Source organism: Balearica regulorum, chromosome 1 (genome assembly GCF_011004875.1).
Source record: "Balearica regulorum gibbericeps isolate bBalReg1 chromosome 1, bBalReg1.pri, whole genome shotgun sequence".
NCBI classification, from domain to species: domain Eukaryota; kingdom Metazoa; phylum Chordata; class Aves; order Gruiformes; family Gruidae; genus Balearica; species Balearica regulorum.
In genome coordinates, this window is record NC_046184.1 from 13,851,261 (window position 1) to 13,878,018 (window position 26,758).

Here is a 26,758-nt window from a genome sequence, read left to right on the forward strand (position 1 = left end):
TTTTCAGTTTTGTAAGAGTGAGTCTCATTTTCCTTTCAGATCTCTCTCGATATATTTGAAGTATTACCGATGATGTATATCTGTTGTTGGAAAATCATTCAGCATTCAATACTAGCTCATTTAATTCACCTGTGGAGTGAGAACAAGGAAAAAGTTCTGGGGTAATGGGAAGGCCGGGAAATGCAGGAGAGAAAAAAAATAGGGCACATCATACATAAAAATTAGATGACAAAGTCTGGAAAATACCCAAGACTTAATGAGACAGGAAGGATAGGAAAAGGGAAGAAGAAAATTTAAGAGGTACAGGATTTAGCCTGCCTAATTCAGATGGTCTAAACTGTATTTCAGTTGTAGATGCCTTTGGAAGCATTCTTCTTCAAAGACTCATAGATTCCTATACAATCGATGGCGAGAGGTAGGTGCCTTGAGAATAAAGACCTCCAAGAGGAATATTGTGCTTCCTGACTAAGGTTATCAGGATCTCCCTCTGGAGGCAGACACCCAACTCCTTCCATTAATGAAGAGACCTCATGCACTTATCTATCTGGATAATTTGTTCTGTGGGCTCCTAACAACGATGTTAAAGTTAGGCACGCTGGCTCCTACACAAGGTCACAACAGAATGGAGAAATAAAAACTGAAAGGAGAACTCAGAAATGAGATTTACAGTCTGTATTATAGGAGGTCTAAGGGCCTTTGATAGAAATCAGGGTTTCATAGTCCTGTGGTGGACTGATCCTCTCTCTGAGCTTTTATAATTACCTAAATTGAAAGATAGACAAATAGTAGTCCAAAAGGAGCTCCTGTTACCACCTCTTCAGATTTCAGCTTGGCTTCAGAGGTTGCTTTCATAGATAAGACAAGTGATTTAGATCTGTATTCAACACATCAAGTCAACGTCTTGTGCAAATGATCATTTCCATAAGATCCTTTCACATCATAACTGAACAGATGCTGAGTCAGATTTCAACACGGACCCAAACTGGAATTAGCAATCTGAATTTGGCAACCAACAACAGAATTCAGATTTGGGCTTGTGGCTTTTAGTTAAATCATGGAGATAAACCAAATGATTTCTCACTAGACATAATGGCTATTGGCAGCAGGAGGAAAAGTATTAATGCATTGAATGGTTGAGCATAAAGAGATGGCTGGGTTAACAGCCAGTTTGAACTTGTAATATTCAGTAACCACAGTACCTCATCGCATTTAAAAAGCTGATAACCGGTTATTTGCCATTGTTCAGTGGAAAATCTCTGACTTGAAATGCAGAACAGAAAAATCAAAGTTTCATGATTGACTCTCTCAGTTCACAAGTATCATTTGCATTTTGTTACTGTATTTATCTCAGCGCCTCTCAGTCTCATTCTAAATCTTACCTGAAAAAGCATCTTTTTTTTTTTTTCTTTAGTCTATCACCTTTTTTTCATACTCCCTCTCTTCATCATTTAAATCTGCAATGGCACTGTAAAGTTCTTTGGGGTACAATTTGCATAAGGTATTGTACAACATTGTATTATTTTAGCAGAATACAGTTTCTTGAAAAGACCAGAAGTAACAGATTAGGGCAAGCACTATTTAACACTGAGTCACAGCTCTCATCGATGCAGTTATGAAAGGCAATGATACACCCTAATTTATGATTTTGTGCAGGCATTAACGGAATATGTATGGAAAAAATTACCATCTGGAGATAAGGTCAAAAGTAAATGAGCCATTTCAGAAAGCAAGGAAAGAATGTCCCAAACACTGCAGTTAGTTTGTTAGTTGTTTAATGTCATGTTGTAACTAGAACTAAAACTTACACTGGTTTTGTGTTGAAGAAAATATATGTGGATTATATCATTGTAGGCAGCAGAGTTTCCAGAGTAGGCTCAGGGTCAAGTGTGAATTGAGTTATTATTTTAGAAATGTGAAGAGCTAAGTATATCTCCCACCCCTCCACCTACCCCCATCAATACAGTTTCAACAAATTTTATCTACATTCTCATTTTTTCCCCATGACTCCCATTCTCCAGCTTAGTCATACTGACATTTCAGGCTATGGGGAGGGTGTGCTGAGATTCCATACCCAGGAAGTGTTTGGCATGTGCATAACAAGGAAAGCTGGAGAGGGACTGTTTATCAAGGAGCATAGTGACAGGACAAGGGGTAATGGGTTTAAGCTGAAGGAGGGTCGATTTAGATTAGATGCTAGAAAGAAATTCTTTACTGTGAGGGTGGTGAGGCACTGGAACAGGTTGCCCAGAGAAGCTGTGGATGCCCCATCCCTGGAAGTGTTCAAGGCCAGGTTGGATGGGGCTTTGGGCAACCTGGTCTAGTGGAGGGTGTCCCTGCCCGTGGCAGGGGGCTTGGAACTAGATGAACTTTAAGATCCCTTCCAACCCAAACCATTCTATGATTCTATGAACGAAGTGCATCAACCAGTTACACATAAGCATAGAAACTCACATATCTGAAGTTGAAAACATGCATCAGTGTTTTGCTAGGCAGGTGTATTAATGAACTTTGTGTTTTATTAAACTTTGTACATCAAGACATTTTTTTCTATGAAATTACCTTAAGTTTTAAAATACAGAATAATACAAATAACAACAACAAAAAGGTTTTCTTTCTCACCAACCTGTATCTGAAGTACCACCAGATGTGCATCCAGGGCATTCTTTACTGGGAGGGCTTTGAAACACAATTTAATCTGTCTTTTTTTCTCAGCTATCTTCAGCTTCAGAAAACCGATCTTTTCATCCATAATTTGCATCTCAATATCTCCATTTCTACACAGCATTTCTTGCATGTTTATTTTTTCATATAAAATGCATAGTTCTTCTTCTCGATTTCTTAGCAGAAGACCGCTGCAATAAGCCCAAAATGAAAAGGTAAAATCAAAGAAAAATGTGGCTCATATTCAGTGTATTCCATTCAAGAACATAACTGGCAACCTTGAAAGTTAATAATAATCTGGGAAAATGTACAAAGGTTTCACAAATAATATTTTAATATCATGACAACATTTTAAATAGGCAACAATATAATTACAATGTGAAAAATCAGAGAACAAACAATTGCAAAAGTTACTCTAGTCTCTCATATAATTTTAAAAGCTCTTCTGGCCTTCCACAGCATTCATTTAAAAATGGATTAACAAGATCAGGGAGCTTTGCATCTTCTGCATTTTTATACCTTATATACCTTTATATCTTCTCTGCACACAAAGCACAAACAGAGCAGGAGGCTACAAGCTTTCAAGGCATTCAGTAGCCAAGCCACCATATTTTTTAAATAATAATTCTGAAGAATGAACATCTTCACCAATGGAGAAACACCACCTGTGTAATGCAAAGCAGCATTGACATTGCAGTGAGGCAGACTGTTTAGTGAAACACTGTAGTGAGGCAGCCTTTTAGTATTCCTAACTAGGAGTCGTCATAAAATATTGTTGACTCATTAATGTAAAAATTATACACTACATCAAATTTTCATGTATACCTCTCATTTTGTTGCTGAATAGCTCTTTCATATTTTTTGCGTAGCTGCTCAATTTCCTCTTCAACATGGGTGACCATACTGGTAAGCTTCTCAAGATCCAGACACCGTTGCTTTTTCTTTTCTTTCATCTCATGCACGATTTGTACAATTTTGCAATAATCACTTTTGAGACTTTCTGTAATTGCTACATTATTTGTATTCTTCAGAAGTTGTTTCTGCAATTTTCTTTAACATAACAGAAAAGTAGGAAAGTTTTTAGTCCTTCAATTTGAAAGCAATTTCAACAATTAAAAGCAGAGCTTAAACTAATTCCTCAAATACACAAAGGATCTTCTACGTCACTCTGCTTCACAGAAGCATTACAAGAAGTAGAAAGACTCTCTGAGAACGGCTTCTCTCTGCAAACTCTTTCCAGCTTGAAAAGAACTGGATTATGGCCCAAGAAAAATGCTATAAATGGAGCACCACACTGCAGCTCTTTTCTTCTCCACTGGCTAGCCCAAGGGGCTGTAAGAAATAAAGTTCAAGAGCAGAAGCACAAACTGTGATGCAAATAATGTGTAGAAATCCTCCCCTTCTATTTAAAGAGAGATATTTAAAGAATTTTGTGGTTGTGATTCAAAGGTCTCCAAGTTTATTGTTTATAAAACAATGTATCACAGCATTCACACAAGGAAGAAAATTATCAGTTTCCCTGTTTGACAGATGAGAAAAAGAAATCACAACAAAAGGTTAGTGACAAGATCATGTTATAGAACCATGAAAATTAAGAACAGAACTCATTATTTCTGGTGACCTTGCTGGCCACTAGATGATAGTCCCTCACTTAATGCAAATTCTTGTTGCCACACATATCATTCATTTGGTCATGACATGGAACTCAGAGTTACTGCATTTGATCTGTGGTAAGTATCACTTCTTGATCAAGTATCACTGCTTTATCTATACTGGGGAGATATTCATGTCAACATAAAAAAGAGGTAGTGAAAGAAGCAGCATAGTCTCCTGTTAAAATACAGAACTGCTGAAGAAATATTGTGCCTCCCCTCATGGGCTCCATCATTGCATTGCTGAATTACTCTGTACAAAGCAGTGAGCTTCTTTCTGGTTCATTTTCCCCATGTCTGTACACTTTCCAGTTCCACAGAGTATTACTGAATTGAATTAAATTTCTGTAAAGCAAGTTTCAGACTGAAAGCATGACAATATTACAGAAATGCAATGTGTTATTAAATATTTTCTGAAAAATCTTTCTCTTATTTGGACTGACACTCTGTGTGTCCTCCAAATTGTGTAGGTTGCAATTAAGTCAGTGATACTATAATACTAAAGTCTAGTACTGGGATTAAAAATATTTTCCATAGGTAAGAGAAGAGTACCTCTTGCTAGTTTTAAATCTAGGTTTGCAGAGATCAAAATGCCTCTTGGATTTTTACTGGAGTAGGATCATCTACAATAATTAGATATTTCTGATATCTAGCCAATATATAACTGTTGCAGCCCTTTCCACCCCTCCTTTCACCAGTAATTGATTGGGAAGGCCTCAAAAATTTTAGCACAAAATGTCAGCTTGTGCATCTTGACAAGATCACTTAAATCACTGAAGTTCCACTTCTTTTCTAGCTACCTCCAGCATGACTTTGAAATCAAGCTACTCAGAGATTCACAATATCATAGAATCATAGAATCATAGAATGGTTTGGGTTGGAAGGGACCTCAAAGATCTAGTTCCAACCCCCCTGCCATGGGCAGGGACACCCTCCACCAGACCATGTTGCCCAAAGCCCCATCCAACCTGGTCTTAAACACTTCCAGGGAGGGGGCATCCACAGCTTCTCTGGGCAACCTGTTCCAGTGCCTCACCACCCTCACAGTAAAGAATTTCTTTCTAACATCTAATCTAAATCGACCCTCCTTCAGCTTAAAGCCATTACCCCTTGTCCTGTCACTACACTCCCTCATAAACAGTCCCTCTATACTTTGAGTGAATGTATCCTGAATGCATTCTTAGGCCTGGTTGTGCAATTTTTTTGGCACTGAAAAACAAAGTTTTGGAAATTCAAATTATTTTTAAACCACTCAGTTTTGGCTGTGCTGTTTGCCTACACAGTTAACTACTCACTAGCTTCCTACTTTCCCAACTACCCATTTCAGAGACATTGTCATTCTGTCTGTATCGCGCCAAGCTCAATATCATCACTGGGATGAAAAAAGATGGCAAAAGGACATCTCCACAGAATAATGGTCTAAGAAAAACTAGTCAAATGCACCCCGTGTTCCACCTCATCCTCTTTGTTGTGAATGTAACCTTTCATTTTGACTAGGATTGCCTGGAAACTGAAACCATGTTTTGTTTGATCTGAAATAAATGTTATCCAATAAACTTCATTTTGAGTTTGAACCAAGAAATCCAGTTTGTTCTAATTTAATAATTAGACAGCCACATTACTAGCTAGTGACTCATTTAGTAGTACCACACCAGTCTGTTGTGGAATCACATATGTATTGGATCTCTTTTTGTCTAAGGATAAGAAAGTACAAGAGTGTCGTTTATATTGAATGAAGCAGCATGATAATTCAGATGCTAGAGGCTCAGGACCTGTGACACAAAGGAAATGCAATGACAATTTATCCTTTCAAAGGACAGTAAAGTGAGAGAGTAGTCAGACAAACTTCAAAAATGCTTCGTGCCATGCAGCGATGCCCAAGCTAATTGTGCATTGTTAAGAGTGATAACAAATTGGAAGATATTATGTAAGGGTGTTGCTAAATGTCTTTGTTTGAAACAGGTTTTAAAAATCAGGATAATAACTGTCAAGGATAATATAGCCATAGTTGAAGTTGGTCTAGATTATCTCTTAAGATTCTTCCTAATCTTTTATTTCTATAATTATGATCTACAGCTTACTTAAAAACTCACCTTTCCTTGGTTATAACAGTATTCCTTAAATTTTCTATTTCATTTCCTAGCGATTTTACCCGGTTTTTAATTTCACTTGCTTTCTGCTGAGCAGCATGCACCAAATTCATACATTTATTCCTTTCATTTTGGATAACATCATACATTTTAGCAAATCCTTGGAGTCTGAAGAAGTGACAAGTGTGAAAGAAATAATTATTAGAATTTTATGAATACATTCCTTGGATAAAAATGGCTTTAAAAAACATTTTTTAGCTAAGGTATTCTTATTATTTTTCTTACTGTTTTTGGATTTCTCTTTTCTTCTTTTTATACTCTCTTATTTCAAGATCCTTTTTTTTAATTTCTTTAATAGTATTTTGGAGTTGTATCTGAAATTTAAATAGAATTCAGTGAGCACTTTAGATATATCAAAGAAATGTCTTCAAAGAAAATACTCAGAACAGCTATTCCTCTTAGACGAGGAAAAGACAGCGAGGCGAGATTCATAGAATCATAGAATCAGAATGGTTTGGGTTGAAAGGGACCTAGATGATTCTTAGATTATTCTAAGAACTTATGCTAATTATAATGAAATCCTTAACAACATTAAAGAACACAGTTTTTCTACATATATTAAGCTTACAGCAACTGTTATTAATGTAGACAATTTGATGCTGCATCTTAAAATGCTTGGCCCTTTGTATCTGGAGTTCTACTGTTTCTATTAAGCAGTCTCTTAGTTCCATCACTATAATTATTTGGCATATACACCACTGAAATTGTATCTTTTCAAATAAAATTTATTTTTTTCTCTTTTCTGGCTTTTAAGCAATCACGTACATTTACATTTTGTTACGGCTCTGGACCTTTTGATTTCAGTTGCATTCAGTCTTCAGTAGCCTGTGTCATTAACCGTCAATGGACAGGCCTTTTCTCACCTCCCACTGGTATCAGGAGGAGAAGACTGGCATTAAAAAAACCTGGTGGGTGTTGGGTTGCAACTCTGGGCACGCGTGTGCCTTCATTACTTTGTATTGTTTATCTTTTTGATCTGTTTATGGACTGACTTTTATTGAAGGTGCAAAGCCTGGCATGATTGTTTGCTCTATTTTTACAGACAGTCAAAGATTCCCAAAGGGCTAGAAAGGTAGCTTATCTAATTTATTTGAATACAAATGTGCATTGTGGAAGCATAAATAGTTTGTTCCCATATACAAACCTGGCAGTTAGTATAAACTGTGCAACATCACAGCAAATATATGATATTATAATGCAAGCAAACTGCACGTAGCAAACCCAATGACTCTTCCTAGTTTCTGTGACCATAGGAAAAGTTTTCTTTACATCTTTTTTCACATTCATATAACAATTTACACCTGGAAATGTGTCAGGAAAATAAAAACTGCTGCCTCTCCTTGGAATGAGTAGCAGTTCTGTTTATCTTTTAATGTCCACATATTTGCAAAATAAAATACATAGTTGTACTTCCAAGAATCTCAGTTGAGGCTATCTGCTTTTCTGCCTGTTTATTCCATAGGCTTGAAAGAAAATGTCCTTTTAAATACCTTGTTTCAATTGTGGCATGATATTTTAATATACTATTGCACTGCACCATAAATTTCAAAGAACCCCACAGTATTGTGAGCTTCCTGTGTTGTGATGGAACTTCAAAGTGGGGAATGACAGTCCATAAGCTCTCCTCACTAGTAGTTTGATTTCTCCATATAATTGCTTTTACTTTAGAAGAGTCTTCCAATTACATAAGATAATTTTTTACCTGGGCTTTCTGAACATCCCTAGATTTATGTTCCTTTTCTTCAACTTTGAGCCAAGTCAGATGTGCAAGTCTGGATAACTCATCTCTGCATTTTTCCTGCTCTTTGAAAAGCCGGCCTTCTTCAGCAATACATTCTTCTAACATGCGGGCATCCATTTCTGATATCATTTCCTAGAGAAAATTAAATTCGATTCCTTATGCATTGATGCATCAGTGATGGTAAACTCAAAGTTGGAAATACTTTGGGTTTATCTGCAAAGTAAACATCTATACAGACTACATGGATTTAAAAAAAATACTGCTTTAAAATACCAGCTGAAACACCATGTGCAACCCCTATATGAACATGTCAAAATGCTTTACCACCTAGAAGCATTTCTGTTCCTCAGTCTTGCATGTCTTTCAGCTATATTGCCCATTGGGCAGAATGGTTCCTTATGGCCATACAACGTTTAAATAACCTTAGTGTCAGGTCTTGACATGTCCATGGAAGACACTACACAATGGAAGACACTGAGCTTTCACATTAAGAGACCAAATTTAGACATTTAAAAGAGAGCAAAGTATCTAGATGCCTAGAATTGTTGGAGATTCAGTCAATACAGTCAGTGAACTCTAAAGAGCTATTTGGTCTCCCCAGCATTGGTTAACCTCTTTAGGAGGAGGTGAATGGATGACTTTCTAGGCTCTACTGACTATATGACTAGATTGTTATTGACTATCGTGACAAATTATATACGTATTCCATACACAGATAGTGACATGTAGATACCAAACGCATATGTATTCAAACACAAGCTGAATCCCACCTGATAATGCTAACAAATTCAAAGACAGCACAAAAAGAAAATGGATATAAGGGTAAGAAGATTAAGAGGTATGCTCTTAAGAAGAAGGTATGTCTGAAATATATTGCTTCTTATAAAGTCATTTATATAGTGGCAAGTACTAATACTCTCATAATTGAGACATCTGCATTTCCACACTGGCTGTGCTGAGTATAGACAGACATCCACAAATGGCAAAACTGTGAAGATGAAAAATTATAATGTACAAATGCTGAACTGTCCTTGTTTCAACAAGAGACTGCCATATCCAAAGGAAATTTATACCCATCATATTTCTAGCTGTATTGTAGCTAGTGATATTCAGAAAGACTTAACCCAGAAAGCCCATTTCCTTTTGCCTTCCAATATATGACCAGTAGTAACACCAAAAAATGTTTTTTAACTATCGCAAAAACAAATGGTCTTTAAAATTGAACAAATAGTATCACATGTTTTCTCACCAGAAAACTGCATCTAGAAACTCCCATCATTTTTTCTTCAAACAGCCCCTTTATTCTCATGATTGAAACCCAACTTTTACAGCAAAAAAGAACGAGAAAGCAGAACTCAGCACCTGTTCAGCTAAACTTCTCTTGGTGTTTTCAATTTCCTTCTGCAGTTCTCGTCGTCTTTCTAATAATACTCCGTTACTTTTAGGGATGGCTTCTGCCTGTAAAAATAAACCAAGTACACTGATGCAAACAAAAAATGTGAAAAAAGTAAACTGCAGATAATCTATTTGAAGTAGTTACACACATTAAGAAATCAAATTTCTGTGTTGTAACAATAGCTAGTCCAAGAGTTCTTTGTTGAGTAGAGGTCCTCAGCAACATATCCAAGTTTCTAAAATTTTTCTTTTAAGAATTTAACTATAAACACTAAACTTCACAAAGCCCAGTGTAAGTAGTGAATTTATAAGGGTTATGTTTTTCAGCAACTAAACCATTAAAAAATAATCACAATGAGCGACTATGCAAAGATGTCACATTCTAAATTCACAGAAGATTTTCCTTACTGCAGAAAAAAAATAGATTTACCACTGATTTTAATAGGGTCAATATTTCACATCTGTGTAGATTTGATATAGTTTTTGCTTGTAGCTTTTAAAGTAAGATTTTTCCTCCTTAGGCTCTAGAAAGACAAAACTAACAACACAAACAGTTATGTATTATTTTTTCATGTATTATTTTTTCTTGTACATTATGGGAAAATTAGTTTATTCAGTCAGATTTTAAAATGAAGTCTGTGAAGGAAGACACATTAGAAACTACTTTCTGATTAAAATATATCTGAACAATCCCACTACAACTATTTGCGTGATGTAACTCATAAGGCAAAAGGTTGAATCGACCTCACACTGACTAACTTCACTTAAAAATTCTTTGCGGTTGTAAGTAAGTAAGAAATAAACAGAGCAGGCTAACCAGGCAGGCATATGTTGCCTGTCCGTAATTGCAAATTTGTAATTCATACAGGTGGGAAAAAAATTACACTGAACGAAACATCTGGAAGCTATTCAAAGATGATGCACCAACCCTGTGGTATCTTTCTCAGATCTCAACCAGATGTTTGAGTTCAAAAGACCATACCTCAACATAGATGAGATGTTTCGCACTTACAGTTTTCACTTCTGTGATAACATTATCAAATTAATTAGATGTTTACTTGCATTAAGGGAGAGGGAAACGAGGCACAGTAAAAGTCAACCTTTGGAGTTTGGTTTCAGCTGCCAACTCTGAGACAGATTTGGTTTGACTCAGGTTTGCTAAAAGGTGAATAAAACCTATTCTAAGCAAGTTGCTTTCACTCTTGTGGAAGGAGCAAACATGGCCTTTCTGTGAAGCATACAATAGTTATCACTTCTGCAGTGTAAAAAGGCCGTAGTGGCTGTAAGTAGGCATTTCCACATTTTCCAGATGGGATACTAAAGATGCCATCAAGTTCTTGAGTCTAAATGTAGAAAGCTCACACAAACATCTATAGTCCATTAAGGACTTTTGTTCACATAAGACATGACTAAACTTAGGCACTTCTGTCTGTCTCTGCATTGGCCTGACTGAAGAGAAGGCGTGCATGGAGACGAACAGCAGCTCTGCTCTGGGCTGCTGATAGTTCTCTTTCACACAGAATGCTGGCGTTTAGCAACAGCTGACCTTTCACAACTTAGTAAGAAGAAAAACACATTTGAAGGAAGTGTTCCTGTAATTTCCTTATTCTACAAACCAGTTATTCTGCACTTGGCACGTGATTTAGAGAAATTTGGGGAAGCACACTAATGTACTGTTGCTTCTGCAATCACGTTTTTATACTAGCAATTAATTAACTACTTACAATATCTTAACTTTTCCTAGGTGTGCTTCTAAGTCAATAGTCTCCAGAGAGCAAAAGCCAAGCAGAAACAAGCTTGCCACTCTAGCCTTTCGTACTCCAGTACTGCATTTGAACTGACCATGCTGCAGAGCAGAGGTGGTTTCATATTTGCTCTTCTAAAAGACCCAAGAAAGGAATCACAGAAATCACATAGCATGTGGAAGATGGCTTAAAACAACTATATTGCCATGGCCTGTTTGTGTTAGGGTAGCATCCTGCAACTTCTGGAGTAAAATGCTGCAGAGAATTCCACTTCTCTCTCTGCTGGCATTCCCTTCCCTCAATCCCCATGATGCTGCTACTAGCAAGACACGCACAAGCCTGTAGTATAGCCTAGTGTTAGCATTGAGGGAATCCTCTGCAGTGCAACTTAACCTTTAAGGTCTCATTACAGGTCCCTTGCCCTTTCACACAATGTAAAGAGGTTGGGTTGGGTTGGGTTTGGATGTCACCCAAGACAGTGAACTCTAACGACAGTTGTCAGTGATTTATGGCATTTGATTTTAGCATTACATACTTTTGAACAATTGTGATTCTCCCTCCAGGAATACTTTTTCAATAGGAACACAGGAAAAAAAAATCATTTCTCAGACTCCCTTAGCTAATACTGAACAGAAACTCAGTAGGAGCTTTAAGATCAAAGTCTGCAATGTGCGTCAGGCCTTTAATCAATATTTCAGGAAATTAAATCTAAAACAAATTTATGTAGTTATCGAGCTTTCCTCCGTCCTCCCAACTGGGCTTATGTTACTAGGTAATAAATACACATGTGAATTCAGGAGGAATTTCAGAAAAAAATTTGTATTGTTTAATAATTCTAAATATTATTGAGTAACATTTAGAGTTGTTTAAATAGAAAAGCTAAGTATGTGCGAGTTTTTATACCATATAGTTATTTTTAAAAACTTTACAGTGATGTAAATAAGACTTTTTTCTGCCCTGAATTGCTTAGAAGGACCAAGAAAAATTTCAAAGACATTTTGTCAAGGTAGGAAACATCAAGTCCTGTGAAAAAATATTCACCTGACAAAGCAAGATGAATTTTACAAGACTGACTTACAATTTAGACTAAGCAAGGAGCTAATATAGGAGAAAATCTTAAGAAAGAGAGAATGGAAGAACCAGTGATGAAAGGAAGAGCATACAAAAAAGTTCTAGACAAATTAATTTTTTAAGAAAGTATTGGAAGGAGAAAAGAAAGAAAATGCTTTGAATAGACAAGCAGAATGAGACTGCCCTTTAAAATCAGCATAGTAGAAGACACAAATAAAACAGAAAAGAGTAAATCAGTATGGGAAGAGGAATGGCGAAATACTGATGCAGGGAAGAAATGAGGAAGGTGAAATTTGAGTGGAAACAAAGAGAACATAGGGAATTATTTCATATTACTTAATACCAAACTTTATATAGTGCTAGTTTCCTGTCCTCTGGAATAATGTTAAATACATTATAAATTATTTACAGTAATATACAAACAACCTTCAAAATTTAAAAAGATGTAACTTTTCATCATCTGGGAGCCAGGCAGTACCTGTGTCTATTTTTCTGATACAAATTTCTTTGATGCCAATGGGCAAGTCACTATATTATTTCTCTCATAAATGACCACAATTCCACACTGCTTTAAAGGGAGACATGACATCACAGTGCCAATATGATCTCCCAGTTCTCCTTGATAGGATGCTCCTACCTAAAATCCATTTCTTAAGAATAGTCCAAATATATCTGGATGCTGCATTTTTTTATTACAGCCACAGTACCTAGAGGTTTCTTTGTTAGTTATAGCAACACTCGACACTTTGATGTGCATAAGACTTAAAACAGTCTTCTCCTCTTCCCCCTTTTAGGACCAGTCAAAAGATTTAATAGACAGATTTCTTACAAGAAAATTTAAAATCTTTATGATCAATGCATTCATACAGACCTCTAATTTGAGTCTTTTATGCCATGACTTATCTTGTTCCAAGGAATCATAAATCACATTCAGTTGTAACTCCATCTTTTTTAAGTTTCTCAGTTCTCTATCTTTCTGTGTTTGCTTGCGAATGAGAATATCATGTTGCTTTTTTTTCTCCAAGACACATTTATTTAAATTTTCTTCCAGAGCTTCTCTATATAGACAGACATAGAATTTTAGAAACAGGTGTGTTTCTACAAGATGTGTATGCAAAGAGGCATGATCATTTCAATGGGTTTTGAGTACTGCATCATTATGGCTGAGCAGCAGGATAAACTTATAAATTACTCATACAAATTACCTAAAAAGCTAGCATTTTTATAACTTTAATCAATGTTAATATTCCTAATGATGTCAGTGAGGTCTCGCAGTCTGTTCTAAATATGCTAAAAATTCCAGACAAACTGTTACTTGTAGGAAGAAGAAAACACATTTTTTAATATGAGGGAGTATTTATATGTTCGCTTCACTCAAACATTTCAATTTAAAGTGCCACTATCCTTCAATATAAAACTTTAAAGGCAAAAGCATTGTTGCTGAGCGTATGGCCATGATTACAACTACACATCTTCCTCTGCAAAGAAGGAATCGTTTGAAGCTTGCAATAAACCTAACAGGTTATTTTACTTTATGAAGTATGTATAAGCTCATAATTCAAGGGAATATTAAAAATATGTGTAATCAGTCCTCACTGAAATTCAGGAGTATGTGGGTGCAGAAATCTATGATCCCCAGTTGAAAATGAAAATACTGACCTATTTTTTTCTTGCTCAATTTACTTCCTGTGGGTTACACAGAAAAAAATGTATTTTCACCATAGAGAGAAACCCTCTAAAAGACTTCCCTTTCAGAGCAAAATCCAGTTTCACTCTCCCAGGATTTTATCAAATGTTTATGCTTTTTGATATTCCTCTTCAAGCCAGATCCTAGATTCCAGTAGTTTATATAAACATTTCTGAAGTCAAAACCAAGTCTGATAATTTCTAGTCCACACTGGTTGCAGCATAAAACTTGAAAACATAAGCAATATAGCAGAAAAAAGAAATAGAACTTTAAGAACAGAGAATTGTTCATTCATACTACGTGGCTCATGTCTACTATTCTAACCTGTCTGATAGGACCTCTGATTCCTTCTCTCTGCTAATTTCTAGTAATTTTGTCAAAGCAATGCATTCTCGTTCTTTGCTTTCAAGCAAAATTTGTTTCCCATCCAATTCCTTCATTACATCTTCTCTTTCTTGCAAAATCTCTTCAGTTCTTTTTTCAATGGCTTTCAGGGTACCATTCAACTCTTCTATTTGGTCATTAAGGGCTTCTTTCTTGTTCTCTGCATTACTGTGGATATATTTTAACAAAACAGTAGGGGTTAACATTTCCACATGCATATTTCCACATGCATTATTGCCAGTTTTCATGGACACACAAAATCATTTCAACATCACAACTATCTACATTATATGTTTGAAAGCAGACTACATACAGTGAAAATCTTCAAATGCCAATACAATTCAACAATTAAATTGAAGATGGCCATGGGACTAACAGGGATCTTAGCAACATGACAGTATTAAAAAGACCTCCAGTAAACTGCCTGCTGTCAAAATTACTAGGTGTATGGGTGCAACACTTCAAAATATTATTCCCAAGGCTGGAAACTCTAATTAGTTCACTCCATGATGCAATACAACTAGAAAGACTCATTTAAATGTTTCATTAATAACAATCTACACAATGTACTAGGTTTTAAAAATTGTTTCTCTGTAACACTACAGGAAAAACTTCTTTTATTTATGATAGCAGAGCTGCATTAAGCAGAACAGAGAGGAAAATGTAGAAGAAAACCATTATACAAGTTTTAAAACTGAGAAATTTAACATAGTCAAACAATTTCTATATTACAAATAGGGACTGCAAGCAGGAGAGACAAAAACTTCAGTGTAATCCTGTGCCCAAATAGGATACAAAAAATGTCATTCACCTGGAAGGCACTTGGATCTGTGCGTGACCTGGCTGAAACTGCACAGTGCTAATTAGATTTTACACATACAGAAAGCAGCACATGTTATGCTTCAGGGGAGAAAAAACCCAACTATACAAAAGAGAGAAAGAAAAGGCTGGATACTGACTTACATTTTCCATGTTGAAATATCAGAGACCAGAAGTCACATCAGAGGCTTACAGCAAAGCACCTCTGACTAAAAAACTGGTACAGAAGTATCAAGGGAGAATAATTAGCTCAGGCCGGACTGTTAGCTGTGAAAGCTGCTAGTTTCACTAAGGCCAATAGAGATAAGCTAATATACAGTCACTGAGGACTAGAAACTGTAAAAAACCCCTAATCACTAGATTACATGGTAACATTATTATTTCCCATTAAAACCCTAGTAAGTAGATCTGATATATAGTAATGCAGCAGAGTAAGATGGTTAAGCAATATACTATAATTTTCAGCACAGTGCATGGATTTTAAGTGGATTATAGATGCTTTTTAAAATGTTGATCCTAATTTTACTCAACAACTATACTCAACTGTCTCTGTAACAGATGGATGAAAAGAAGTCATACATACATATTTATGTATATATATAATTATTTATTAAAAGCATACCTTTTTTTCCAATTTATCTTCTCAGTTTCTTTTCCAAGTTGTGCTGGAACACCAAGGATCTTAACTAGCTCATCCTAGTGACAAAACAGAAAATTCAGACCGAAAGCCTCAAAATCTGGTAAGATTTCATAGAAGTAATATTCACCTAGAACTGCTGTGAAATGGGGCAAGAAACATATTTTCTAATTACTTGAGCTTGTCCCAGGGAATTGTAGCTGCTAGTTTTGAAACTAAACATTACGATATTTACCATTTCATTATGTCTGCAAGATAAAAATTATGCTTGAATATTATTAATACATCCAATTATGTTATATATACCATGGAAAGGAAAGCAGAAAACCTGGGTATGTTTTTTAATTCTCAGCATAAAACTGTATTAATTTGGATTGTAGCATATGTTAGAGCAGCCTACAAAAACACAACATAGCAAATATGTCATTAGAGAAACCACTTTTTTAATCAAAACCATGACTACTATTATTTCCTAAAGGAGTAATAATGGATATGGCACAGCAGTATGTTTCATGCTTATTGAAAAATGACGTAATATATAATGTAGTGCCATCTAATGAATTTGGAATGACAAACAACATCCAGAAGATTCACCATTTCCTTGGACAAATGCACGTACTGTATACACGTACATGCACACACATGCGCACAGTGATACACATACACACAATAAATTTTTTGTTACTTTTAAATTAGCCTGCTTCTCCAGAAGATTTTCCACTTCTTTCTTGTCTATTAATATCAACTTTTGCTTGGATGAAATACCTTCCTTTATTGCATTAATTTCTGCTTTTCTCTGGATTACTTCTTTGCAGAGCTCATCACAATTTTCTTTTAGCTGTTTAATTTTCTTATCTGCTTCCTTTAAAAATGAAGCAAAAAATCAGATCATTTTTATTTCCCCTTTTACATTTTGCAGGCTTGTGATATTACAGAATCATTAACGCTGAATCATGATAACATTTTTTACAATAGACATGAAACACAATTTTTTACCAGCTGTGTGTTTCTTTTATCAATAACCAGCAGAATTTTATTTCCAACAAACCTACACATATCCATCAGGATTTACGACTGCAAATGCATTTTCCACACTCACATCCTAGAACAAAACATCTGCAGCTATCTTTATACGCAGTACCCATTTGTTGAATACAGTACAAAATTTTCTTGAGTAAAGTTAAGAAAATCCAGATCTTTTCTGAATCAATTATTCACTGCTTGCCATAGAGTTATCAAACCTGAATGATACAATATAGCCTCTCCTATAAAATCTACCTCTTGGTTTTTCTATGTATTCCAGATTTTAAAAAACTCTAGAGCTATACACTTCGAAAACATATTCGTTGATGGTTTTGTATTAGGGGACACAACATAAACCATGGCTTTTCTCATGTTTCATACTTACCCTTTGTTTTGGAATTCTTTCATATTCATTCTTCAGAAGCCTTTTTTCTTCTTGCAAACTACAGGAAAATCAAGAGAGAGCTGTATATGTCAGTAATACGCCAAACAATAAAAAGTATGGAAGCCTATCTTGTGTTAGACAAAAACGTATGGTGAATTATCATCAGGGACAATTGAAAGGTGTTCAGATTTAAAAGAAGGTTGCCGAATGGTAACTAGAAGTCCTGAAAGATCAGTCATACATATGCAGTTTTTTCTACAGTGCACGTCTAAACTTTTGAACCTGATTCTTCTTAGTGTTACCACCTCCTGCAGGGATGCATTTATGCCTCATTCACCCTTGTCTTTATACTAGCAGGGTATAACAGGTCAGACGGCACTCTGCACTCACAGTTCCTCCCAACCTCAGAAAACAAAATTTTAACATGGAACTGAGACAAAAGGAAAGAGGAGGTGGGTTATATAGAGCCAAAGACACATCACACATCAAAGCAAGTGCAGTTGCTAGTGAGAAACTTTCTTCTTCCTTTGAGTGATTGCTCATGCACACATTCACTCTGTAAACAACTCTAAGTGAGGCTCCTCAAATCTGAACAGGCTCCTGTGCAAAAAAACCCTGAAAAGTGACAGCGGATGTAGACTCAGTCGATGAGGTACAGTAGAAAGCTAAATTGAATAGCCATGGTGATCTTGACCTATATCCAAAACTATGTTGCTGTTTAATTTCAGGCAACAATAAAGACAGATGCCAAAGGAGGATAGAAGAAGGAAAGAAAAAAAAAAAAGGAAAGCTCTTAGATCTTCTGGATGTATTTTTAGTAATGTTGCCCTAAGAAAGATGAAGGAGTGACTATAAAAGTGACACTGAACCAACAAGCTCGTTAGATTTACAATAGGGAGCTTCTTGGTAGCAGGCAGGTAAATACTGCCAAATCTAAAAAATTAGCCCTAATGAAAAAAAAAGTCAATACATCCCCAGTGCATGCACAGAGCAATTCTGCACATATAGCAGGTAAATGGGCTACAGCAGCCTGCATGCTGTCACAACCAAACTGAACTTAATTAGGTCCTTGTGCTATTGATTGGGAACAAGGAGGCAGGTTCTTGCAATGTAATTAAGCATCTATGATGACATTTCTGACTCTCAGGTTATATGGGAGTAAAGATTGCAGCTGGGGAACAGGTGAAAGATCCAAATCCTCTGTCCCAGATATAGCAAAGAATCAACTTCAGCACTTAAATTTGTGTTTGTAACTCCAGCTGGAGAATGTGCTGGTCAGGCCTCCTGGAGATTCAGAGCAGTCTGTTAGAATAAACAATTTAAATAAGGTGAGTATTAACAGAAGGGGACAGGCTTTCATGATACAGCTGTGTCACTTAGAGCTATAAACTATGGCACGGGAGTCCTGGGGCAGCCCCGCCTACCCAAAGCAGCTATTACAGTTGCCTCTCAATGTGGTTGATAGAGAAGAGGCAAGCTGATCAGTATTTCCTTTTTCTCTGAAACCTTTCAGCGGCAGCCTAAGACTACTTTGTGTGGAGGCAGTTCAGGTTTCAGAAGGTGGTAGGCGTGGGAGAGGGATCAGTCTCCTAGTTGCCAGCTTCATGGAGGATCCTCCCTGGAATCTTGTGCTCAATTCTTCTTCAGGGTTGATTTAAGTTTCCTCCCACCCCAAATAAATTGTTTCTTATATTTTGGTCCTCCAACAAAAGGAACAAAGCTTATACCTCAAAGATTCAGGTGACATCCTTCCAGCCAAGGAAAGAAAAGAGTCAAAAAAGAGAACTGGTTTGGTGATGTTGCAATAAAAACCCAAACCAAACAAACAAAAAACCCTGAAGAGCAAAGAGAAAATAATAGCACAGAGTAGATGTTGTTGATTTACAGCAGACTACAAGTATGTCTGTCTCTACAGGCACTGTTAAGTCTAAAAAATAATTTGAATGACAGTGTTTGGAGCCCCCCAGAGTGAATGAGTCTGAAAAAAAAAATCTTTCAAAGAAAACAGTTGACTTTAGATCAGTCTTCCTCAAAAATTGATAAAATGAATTATAAAAAAAGTTCTATTGTAAAATCTATTATAACTTAAGAGATTGCACAGAAGAGTGACATACTGTGTAGTGTGCAAGTACAAGCGAGTAGTAGGAAACACCATAAGGTTATTTCTTCTTTGCTGCAATGGGGCTCAGGAGCGACTTTTATGTTCCACTGTTTAAAGTCAATGAGGGAGAGCACAGGGATCAAACTGCGCTGAAAACTGAACTACTTCCATCCTATGATAGAATCTTTGGTCTGCTCGGGTGTACTATGCCCATAAGCTACAACTCAGTATATTGTGTTGGAGTGCCACACAGGTCAAACACAATGTTTTCACTTACCAACAGGTTGTCTAAGTGTATAAATACGTTAATAAGGACACTTCATATTCCCAACATGTTTTGGCAGGATTTCTAGTTGGACTCCTTGGGACTGGCATAATCACACTGGTTATAACAAATGGCCAGTCTGCGCAAATACCCATAACTTTGACTGCCACAAAAACTGATTAAATAAGTCCTGTGCAAATTGATTAAAGGGGTACTGCATTGCTCGTCATCAGTCCGTGCTGTGCCCTCTTTAATACCATGCCAGACGATCAAAAGAACAATCCCAAAAATCAGGAGGGAGAGCAAAGTTGACACTGTTTTTCTTTTGTCACATTCCTCACTCATGAGGACAGATTCCTGTGGAGCCATTCCAGTTTCATAACAAAGACTTTTCCATCCAGCAAAAGTAAAACGATTTGAACACTGCATTTTCTGTGACATAAACAGAGGCAACACTGAACGGCAAGGACCAAGTTACCTTAAGAGCTGGCAGACCAACTACTTCCACACAAAAAAGAATGAAGGTGTGAAAAGGGGGTAAAAGAAAGAAGTTAAATCTCTCCCTTTTGAGCAATGAGTTTGGTCCAGCTGCCCATATCCAAAAGTTAGACAGGTACTCCTATGCTAACATCCCCAAGGCTTCCTGACTGTCAGGGATAAAAGGGGAACCGCCAAAGGGCAGGTCATCTGACATCCCACGTTCCTATTTTAGGATGAGATAAATTACCAGTTGAAGATAATGCATTTCTCTCTGTTGACTCTAAAAGGAGACCAGGATGATTAGCTCAGATTAAGAAATCAAATAAGATTCTTCAAAAATTTTAAGTTCAGTGTCTGCTTTAATAGCTATATGGACACAGAAGCTTAAGGTAAGGTAAGCAGAGAAAATCTGGTCTTTCCATGTAGCATTTGAATGTTGTAATCTGTGGCAAATGGACATCAGCCTCATGACTGCCGATAAAATACTCAGACATCAATCATAACAACAAACAAAATAGCCGCAACTGGCATTAGGCATTTATAATTCCCATTCTTTTATAGCCCTTCTTTGAGTTTTCAACATCATGTGGTTTTTATTATTATTATATTATTATTATTATACCTATAACAACATACATAATGAAAAGAAGATGAAACTCTTAAGTTTAAGCATTATTGTTCACAAATGTTTCTCATGTTTCTTTACTTATTTTCATGAAACTTAATAGCAGTACTGTACTTGAAAAGCTATCGTGGATGCAGATGTAATGAGTTAAAAAAAAGCACTTGGAAAATTGGACCATTAATGAAAATACATTCCAGACTTTTCCCTGAGAGATGTCTACAGCTGCAAACTGACACAGAAATAAAAAAATTAAAAGTCAGAGAGATTAAGAAATGTAGTGGTAGTTGTCAACAGAGGTCCATTTCAGTTCCTCAGCTCACAAAATAGCCAGAACATTATTATCATTATGAATCCCATAATACAAGAAAGCAAACTCCTTCAGCTACTCTGACACATAGCTAGGATTGCTGAGGAATCCATGGAAGGTTTTCAGCACCTCACAACTAAAATCTAGTGACTACAAATAGAAGATATCACAGCTGACAAGGTGCCAGCATGAGATTCCTGTAAGGCTCTTAGCTGTAATTAGTTTGTATGTACTGGAGAATGCAGTCACAAGACTAGTTGATAACAACTTCAACTGTCACTCAATTTATTTTACTTATGACTTGTAATTCTTGATTAGAAAAAATATGGACAAAAGCTTAACTTTTCACTTTTTAATTATTGAGTGACTAATCCTGAAATAATTACAAGCATTGAAATAATTTTCCGTATTTGCAATGCTTCTGCAAGGACAAACTCGGTTTTGCAATCCTGACTTGCATGCAACAGCACATAGTCCTTCAGTGAATAGCCATTTTGCTACCTGCACAAGTGACTGTGAGGGCTACAGATTGGACCCAGGCTTTAAAATAAAATTGTTGTCAAGAATCAGGCACCTTTAACCTCACAAACTCTTGTTATAGATAATTTCATTACAAATTAATTGCTTACTTTTAAATATATAGTTTAAATGATAAATTAATTTAGATGATAAATTTATTATTTCTCAATAATAAACTATTGTTGATACCATCGCCTGATAAAGAAAAGGAGCTCTTCTTTATTTTGTCTTACAAACCAGGACTGTAAGCCTCACATGGACATTAAAATGAAAAGTTTCCTCAAGCTAGAACAAATCCTTGCTGATCACATTGATCCTTTCCTTGTTCTGGTGTTAACCTGATTTTTCGGTCTATATTCTTATTTACTGAGGCTTATTCAGTCCCAGTTATATGAAGAATGCAATTGCACCAGAACCAAATTGGGAATCACTTTTTTTCTTTTTACTTTATTACACTTGCCTAATAGTTTTTGAGAGGAAGAATACTCCTGGAGTGAGCTCTGACTTTGGGGTAGTGGCCCAAACGTTATAACCTCAGTAAAATCCTGCCAACTGCTGTTCCCCTCCTGTGCTGAGCACTCAGGTAGACACACCAACAAAAAACCCAGTGCAACCGTAACACAGAACAAGAAGGCAAACTGGAAGAGGAGGCGCACATTGGCAGTGAGGGTACACTACAGCCATGCAGCCCCCCTCAGGGTGACGTCCCTGACAGCTAAAGGGCTGCTTCTGAATACCTCCTGTACTTATTCAAGCTATGAAAAAAGTCTCAAAATTTCTGAAAACCTGCTGATACTACAGTGCTGAAAGGAATTTGAATACTCTCGGAATGTTGAATACTCATTGGAACAATAAAGAATTAAAAGAGAAGACGAAATATCACCTTCAGCTGTTGAAAAAGGTATCTGATCTGGAAAAAGTTTACAGGGGCAAGCAAATAGGAAATGAAATATGGAAAAGAGAACATAGAATACTAAGGGACCTTGAGACAAAAAATAACTTTGCTAATGTTATGGTATATCTATATGACTCTTCAAGAGAAAAAGTTTACTGATGTCAGATTTGAATCTGAGTGCCCTTACCTATCAGAGAAAGTGAACTGAGGCAGGAAGTAAACTAGAGAGATTCTTCAGATAAAGGAAGGATTACAGAAACGGGGAAGCAGATGATCTACAGAGGCGTGCTCTCACTTCCAGCTCAGAAGTGTTTCTGAGTAGACAAGATCTAAGACTTTTAAGAAAAGAATAAAGCAATAGCTAAGACACACACATATTCCCTTCAAAAGCTTTCCCCCTCCATGTTCCCCGCCTGCTATACATAAGGAGGTAAATAAGCATTATGTTGGTTTTCAGACTAAACAGCCATTAGTCATAATTCCCAGAGAACTTTGCTTGCAAGTACCAAGCATAACTAGGACTACATTAACACAGTTGGACAACAAGGGAAACTGTGCTCCAGAGAGATCAAGGGCCAAGAAAGGTTGCACTGTGAGTTTCTATCCTTCTGAGAAATGAAGGAAACCAAGCAGTCACCTAAGGGCAAACTTACTTACACTGTCTTTGATGCAGTTTCCCCTTTGCCTGTGACACCGCCCACACACCCAGATATTTCAGAAGACATCACTTATTTGTGCAAAACCATCAGGCATACAGATCTTCATTTTACATCAGTGTTACTATTAGATCACCTGCTATTCACAACTCTACTCTGGACATTCACTTTCACTGCCTTCCGCAGGCACCAAACCCATTCCTTCTTTACAAACATGAATTCACAGCCACTATCTGTTTTTCTTCATAGCTTATTTCCCCACTATTATTCACTCATCTGTTCCCTGCATAGATATGTATTCTACCACTCCTGTTTATTCTATATGACTGAAACATGCAAATCCCTCTCATTTCTGGAAAGCAGTATCTTCACTCCCAGAAAACAAATCCACACATTAACCAAGGCACATCCTCCTTACTCCACACCCACAAAACACCTAAGACCCAATACTACTGCCAGGCATGAAACAGATTCCAAACAAGGAACAATTAAATAATCTGTAGCTCTTCAGTTTGGAAAGTTGACAAATTAAGGTGGGGGGAGGGTACAACAGAGATCTATCAAACCATCCTGCAGCAGTGAAGATGAAGAGACGATCAGATGTTCAATACAAGAACTACAGGGCACAAAATGAAGCTGGTAGGAGTCAGGTTCAAAAAAGGTAAGAGGTGGCAGTTCTTGTGTAGTTAATCCGTGGAACTTGTTGCCCAGGGTGTTGCAATGTCAGAATATGTATAGTTGAGGAGGAGACAGGAGAAGTTCAAGGAAGAGGGATCAACGGAGTATTCCTGAATACAGAGGAATTTGGCTCATGAAATCCCTGTATTAAAAATGGTTGGGGGGGTGTGTTTGGTCACCGTTAGACACTGCACCATATGGACCTTTGGTCAGACTGTAAATCTGGTTTTGATCTCATGCAATAAGTAAGATCAAACACAGGAAGTTTCTTATTAAAGTGAAAGAACATTTTTCACAGTATGACTGACCCAAAAAGTGTATTTTTAATCTACATGATAGGATATTGAATTCATATATAAGAATTAATACAGTAAATGTGCAAGGGTAATTGAAGCAATACCTAAGCTGCATTTTGTGTAGGACACAAATCTCCCTTTGACTAGAGGCAGAAAACAGAGTATGAGTAAATATCCCCTAAACATATAAAATACCATCATTTTTTTGGAAAAGTAATGCAAAATCAGTGAAAAATGATCGTAAGATAAGAGGACAAATAGGTAAAAAGCACGGTATTTTGAAGAGCTCATTTCTGGAGTGCTTGGAAATTGCAAAAAAATTTGTATTTAATAATTATTTCAGGAAATTTCACATTGCTTAGTTATCTCATAGCAAATAATTTTTTCCAGATGCTTTCCATGTTTCCCTATTTCTCCCACTCCCAATTTGCTTCTTTCTCAAGTTTCTTTCTTTCTTAGAGCAAACATTTGGCTCTAAAAAAAAATCAAGAAAGACCTGCCAGAAAAATCCGCTCTATGCAGTTTGTACAGTGCCCCTGCTCTCCTTGCAGAAAAACAGTTTTAACTGCTGAGCTGCTGACATTGTTTATTTAGATTTATATACACCAAGTACACTACAGCTGGACTGAAGATGGGTAAAAATAGCACACACCCCACAAAATGAATATATGAGTTCATCTCCATAGGTATGTATTTTTAAAATGCAATAGTACTGTTTGTAATGTTACTATAAAAGCTTCACGTACAACACACTCATATATGCAGATAATTAAAATATATACAACATCAAGCTTATTCTGGACTTTTTTCCTTTTATAGAAATGTCAAGTATTCACTTCTTTCACAGCAAATTTCTCATTTTTCCGACATGAGAATATACAAGTACTTCTCCTCCTTTAAATACCTGAAAAACTTGAATAAACTGTGCTTCTGATGTTAAAAATAGCATTGGGTCTATTTATGACATTGTTTCCATAAAATCCCAGTTACCAGGTCTCTGAGACATTTTTATAGGTGTCCTAGACTAGAATTGCTTCTGTTAAATCTTCCTGCCTAAACATCAGTTATCCAATGTAGTAAATTTTAAACAGCATTTCAAAGGACATCGTAGCTCGTTCTAAAATTAGAATTATCTACAAATCTCGCACTAGGGTAATTTTATTAATCATTGAAATGTTGCTGTTAGTAGAGAAAATTTGTGGCAATTTGTCTAACAACAGCCATCAAGAAATGTGTCCAATGTAAAATGGAGAGAAAATTGAATTATATTCTATATTATTAACTTTCTAGATAAGCTATGATAAAATTAGCAGTGTTCGACCGCTATGACCTACCATTCCATCTTGAACTGAACTTCATACTCTCTTTCTTTAATAGCATTGTATTCATTTTGGCAACTAAGCAGTTGTTGCCTTATTCGGGAAACTTCACTGGAGGATTCTTCAGGGAACTGTTCTGCTTTTTCCAGTTCATGTTGTTGTTGTTCCAGTTCTACACTAAGACGTTTGGCTTCCTGCAACAGCTGGATCTCAGATTCCTGTAAACTACATTAAATAGAAAAATTTAGAACTAGGCAATGAGAAGCATAAGCTTTGTATTTATACTTCTTTATCTACCTATAATATTTAATTCAAGGTTTTCAAGATGAGATGCAATTAAGTCCTGAATAATCTGGTCTGACCTCCAAGGTGACCCTGTCTTGAACAGGAGGTTGGACCAGAGACCTGCTGAGGTCTGTTCAAACCTGAATTATTCTATGATGCCTCAAGAGCAGTGGAATCTGATGTGAGGGATTTTTTTTCTGCATCCTAGAGTTGGAGCAGGATTCATCTCATCTAATTTTAACCAGACAAAAGATGGTTAGTTGGTCTAATTTCTTTGTCTAGCACCTCCCAGAACCAAGGAAGAGACAGGGAATCTGTTTTATCCTAACAAGTGCCGAAGTGTAGATCTGAATCAGCGTGGGGACGTACTCACCAGAACAAGGCCCAGTCTGGGCTCTATGACACCTTTAAGTTCTTAGTAAACACCAGGACACCTACCCAGTGCTGAACTGCACATTGCTATTGTTGTAGTATTACCAGTATCTGAGGTAACTCATTTAACGATACGCAAGCTGCAAATACATTTGTGGACTTCTGTGGAAGCTTATTATAAGGCCTGTAGACATGATCAATTATCTGATCTGACTTGTATCGTTGAAGTCTAGCTTCACAGAAACAACAAACTGTAATATTCTGTCAATGCATGGAGACTGATATTCAAAATATACTTAGGAACCTGTGTGGTGATAGCTGAATAACAGATTTTAAAATCTGTTAGTAAAATACTTTGATTAATATGGAAAAGTATTAAAGGGAACTACAGTATGAAAATTCATATACGATACTCAACATATAAACCTATTCTTTATGCTGTAGAAATCATTGTGTATGTCTTCTCAATATTACTACATTATAAGTTTTGTATAATGGTATACAAAAATTACTCACAAATGATGTGGAAGAATAAAGAACTCTATCCCTGGCCTTTTATTAATTAAAAATATAATGCAATTTAATATTTTTTTAGAACAAAGGAATTTAG

The 26,758-nt window shown here is 36.4% G+C and overlaps 1 protein-coding gene and 1 long non-coding RNA gene across 4 annotated transcripts in view; one reads left to right on the plus strand and one right to left on the minus strand.

Moving 5' to 3' along the window:
* Nucleotides 1-26,758, minus strand: part of CCDC146 (coiled-coil domain containing 146) — an 86,399-nt gene that overhangs the window by 10,069 nt on the left and 49,572 nt on the right. For 2 of the 3 annotated variants that reach the window (XM_075775488.1, XM_075775637.1), the window contains exons 4-15: nt 25,507-25,716; nt 17,351-17,408; nt 16,628-16,804; nt 15,928-16,001; nt 14,427-14,654; nt 13,287-13,473; nt 9,567-9,662; nt 8,166-8,336; nt 6,689-6,777; nt 6,407-6,571; nt 3,487-3,711; nt 2,624-2,852 (exon numbers count right to left, since the gene is read on the minus strand). In XM_075775488.1, coding sequence (XP_075631603.1) covers nt 2,624-2,852; nt 3,487-3,711; nt 6,407-6,571; nt 6,689-6,777; nt 8,166-8,336; nt 9,567-9,662; nt 13,287-13,473; nt 14,427-14,654; nt 15,928-16,001; nt 16,628-16,804; nt 17,351-17,408; nt 25,507-25,716 — 1,909 coding nt within the window. The remainder of the gene's footprint in view (nt 1-2,623; nt 2,853-3,486; nt 3,712-6,406; nt 6,572-6,688; nt 6,778-8,165; nt 8,337-9,566; nt 9,663-13,286; nt 13,474-14,426; nt 14,655-15,927; nt 16,002-16,627; nt 16,805-17,350; nt 17,409-25,506; nt 25,717-26,758) is intronic. The other variant, XM_075775559.1, reaches the window with a different exon arrangement.
* On the plus strand, nt 23,732-25,761 carry LOC142605236 (uncharacterized). Its single transcript, XR_012838972.1, has 3 exons — nt 23,732-23,859; nt 24,632-24,858; nt 25,550-25,761. It is a non-coding gene; the product is annotated as an uncharacterized LOC142605236 (long non-coding RNA).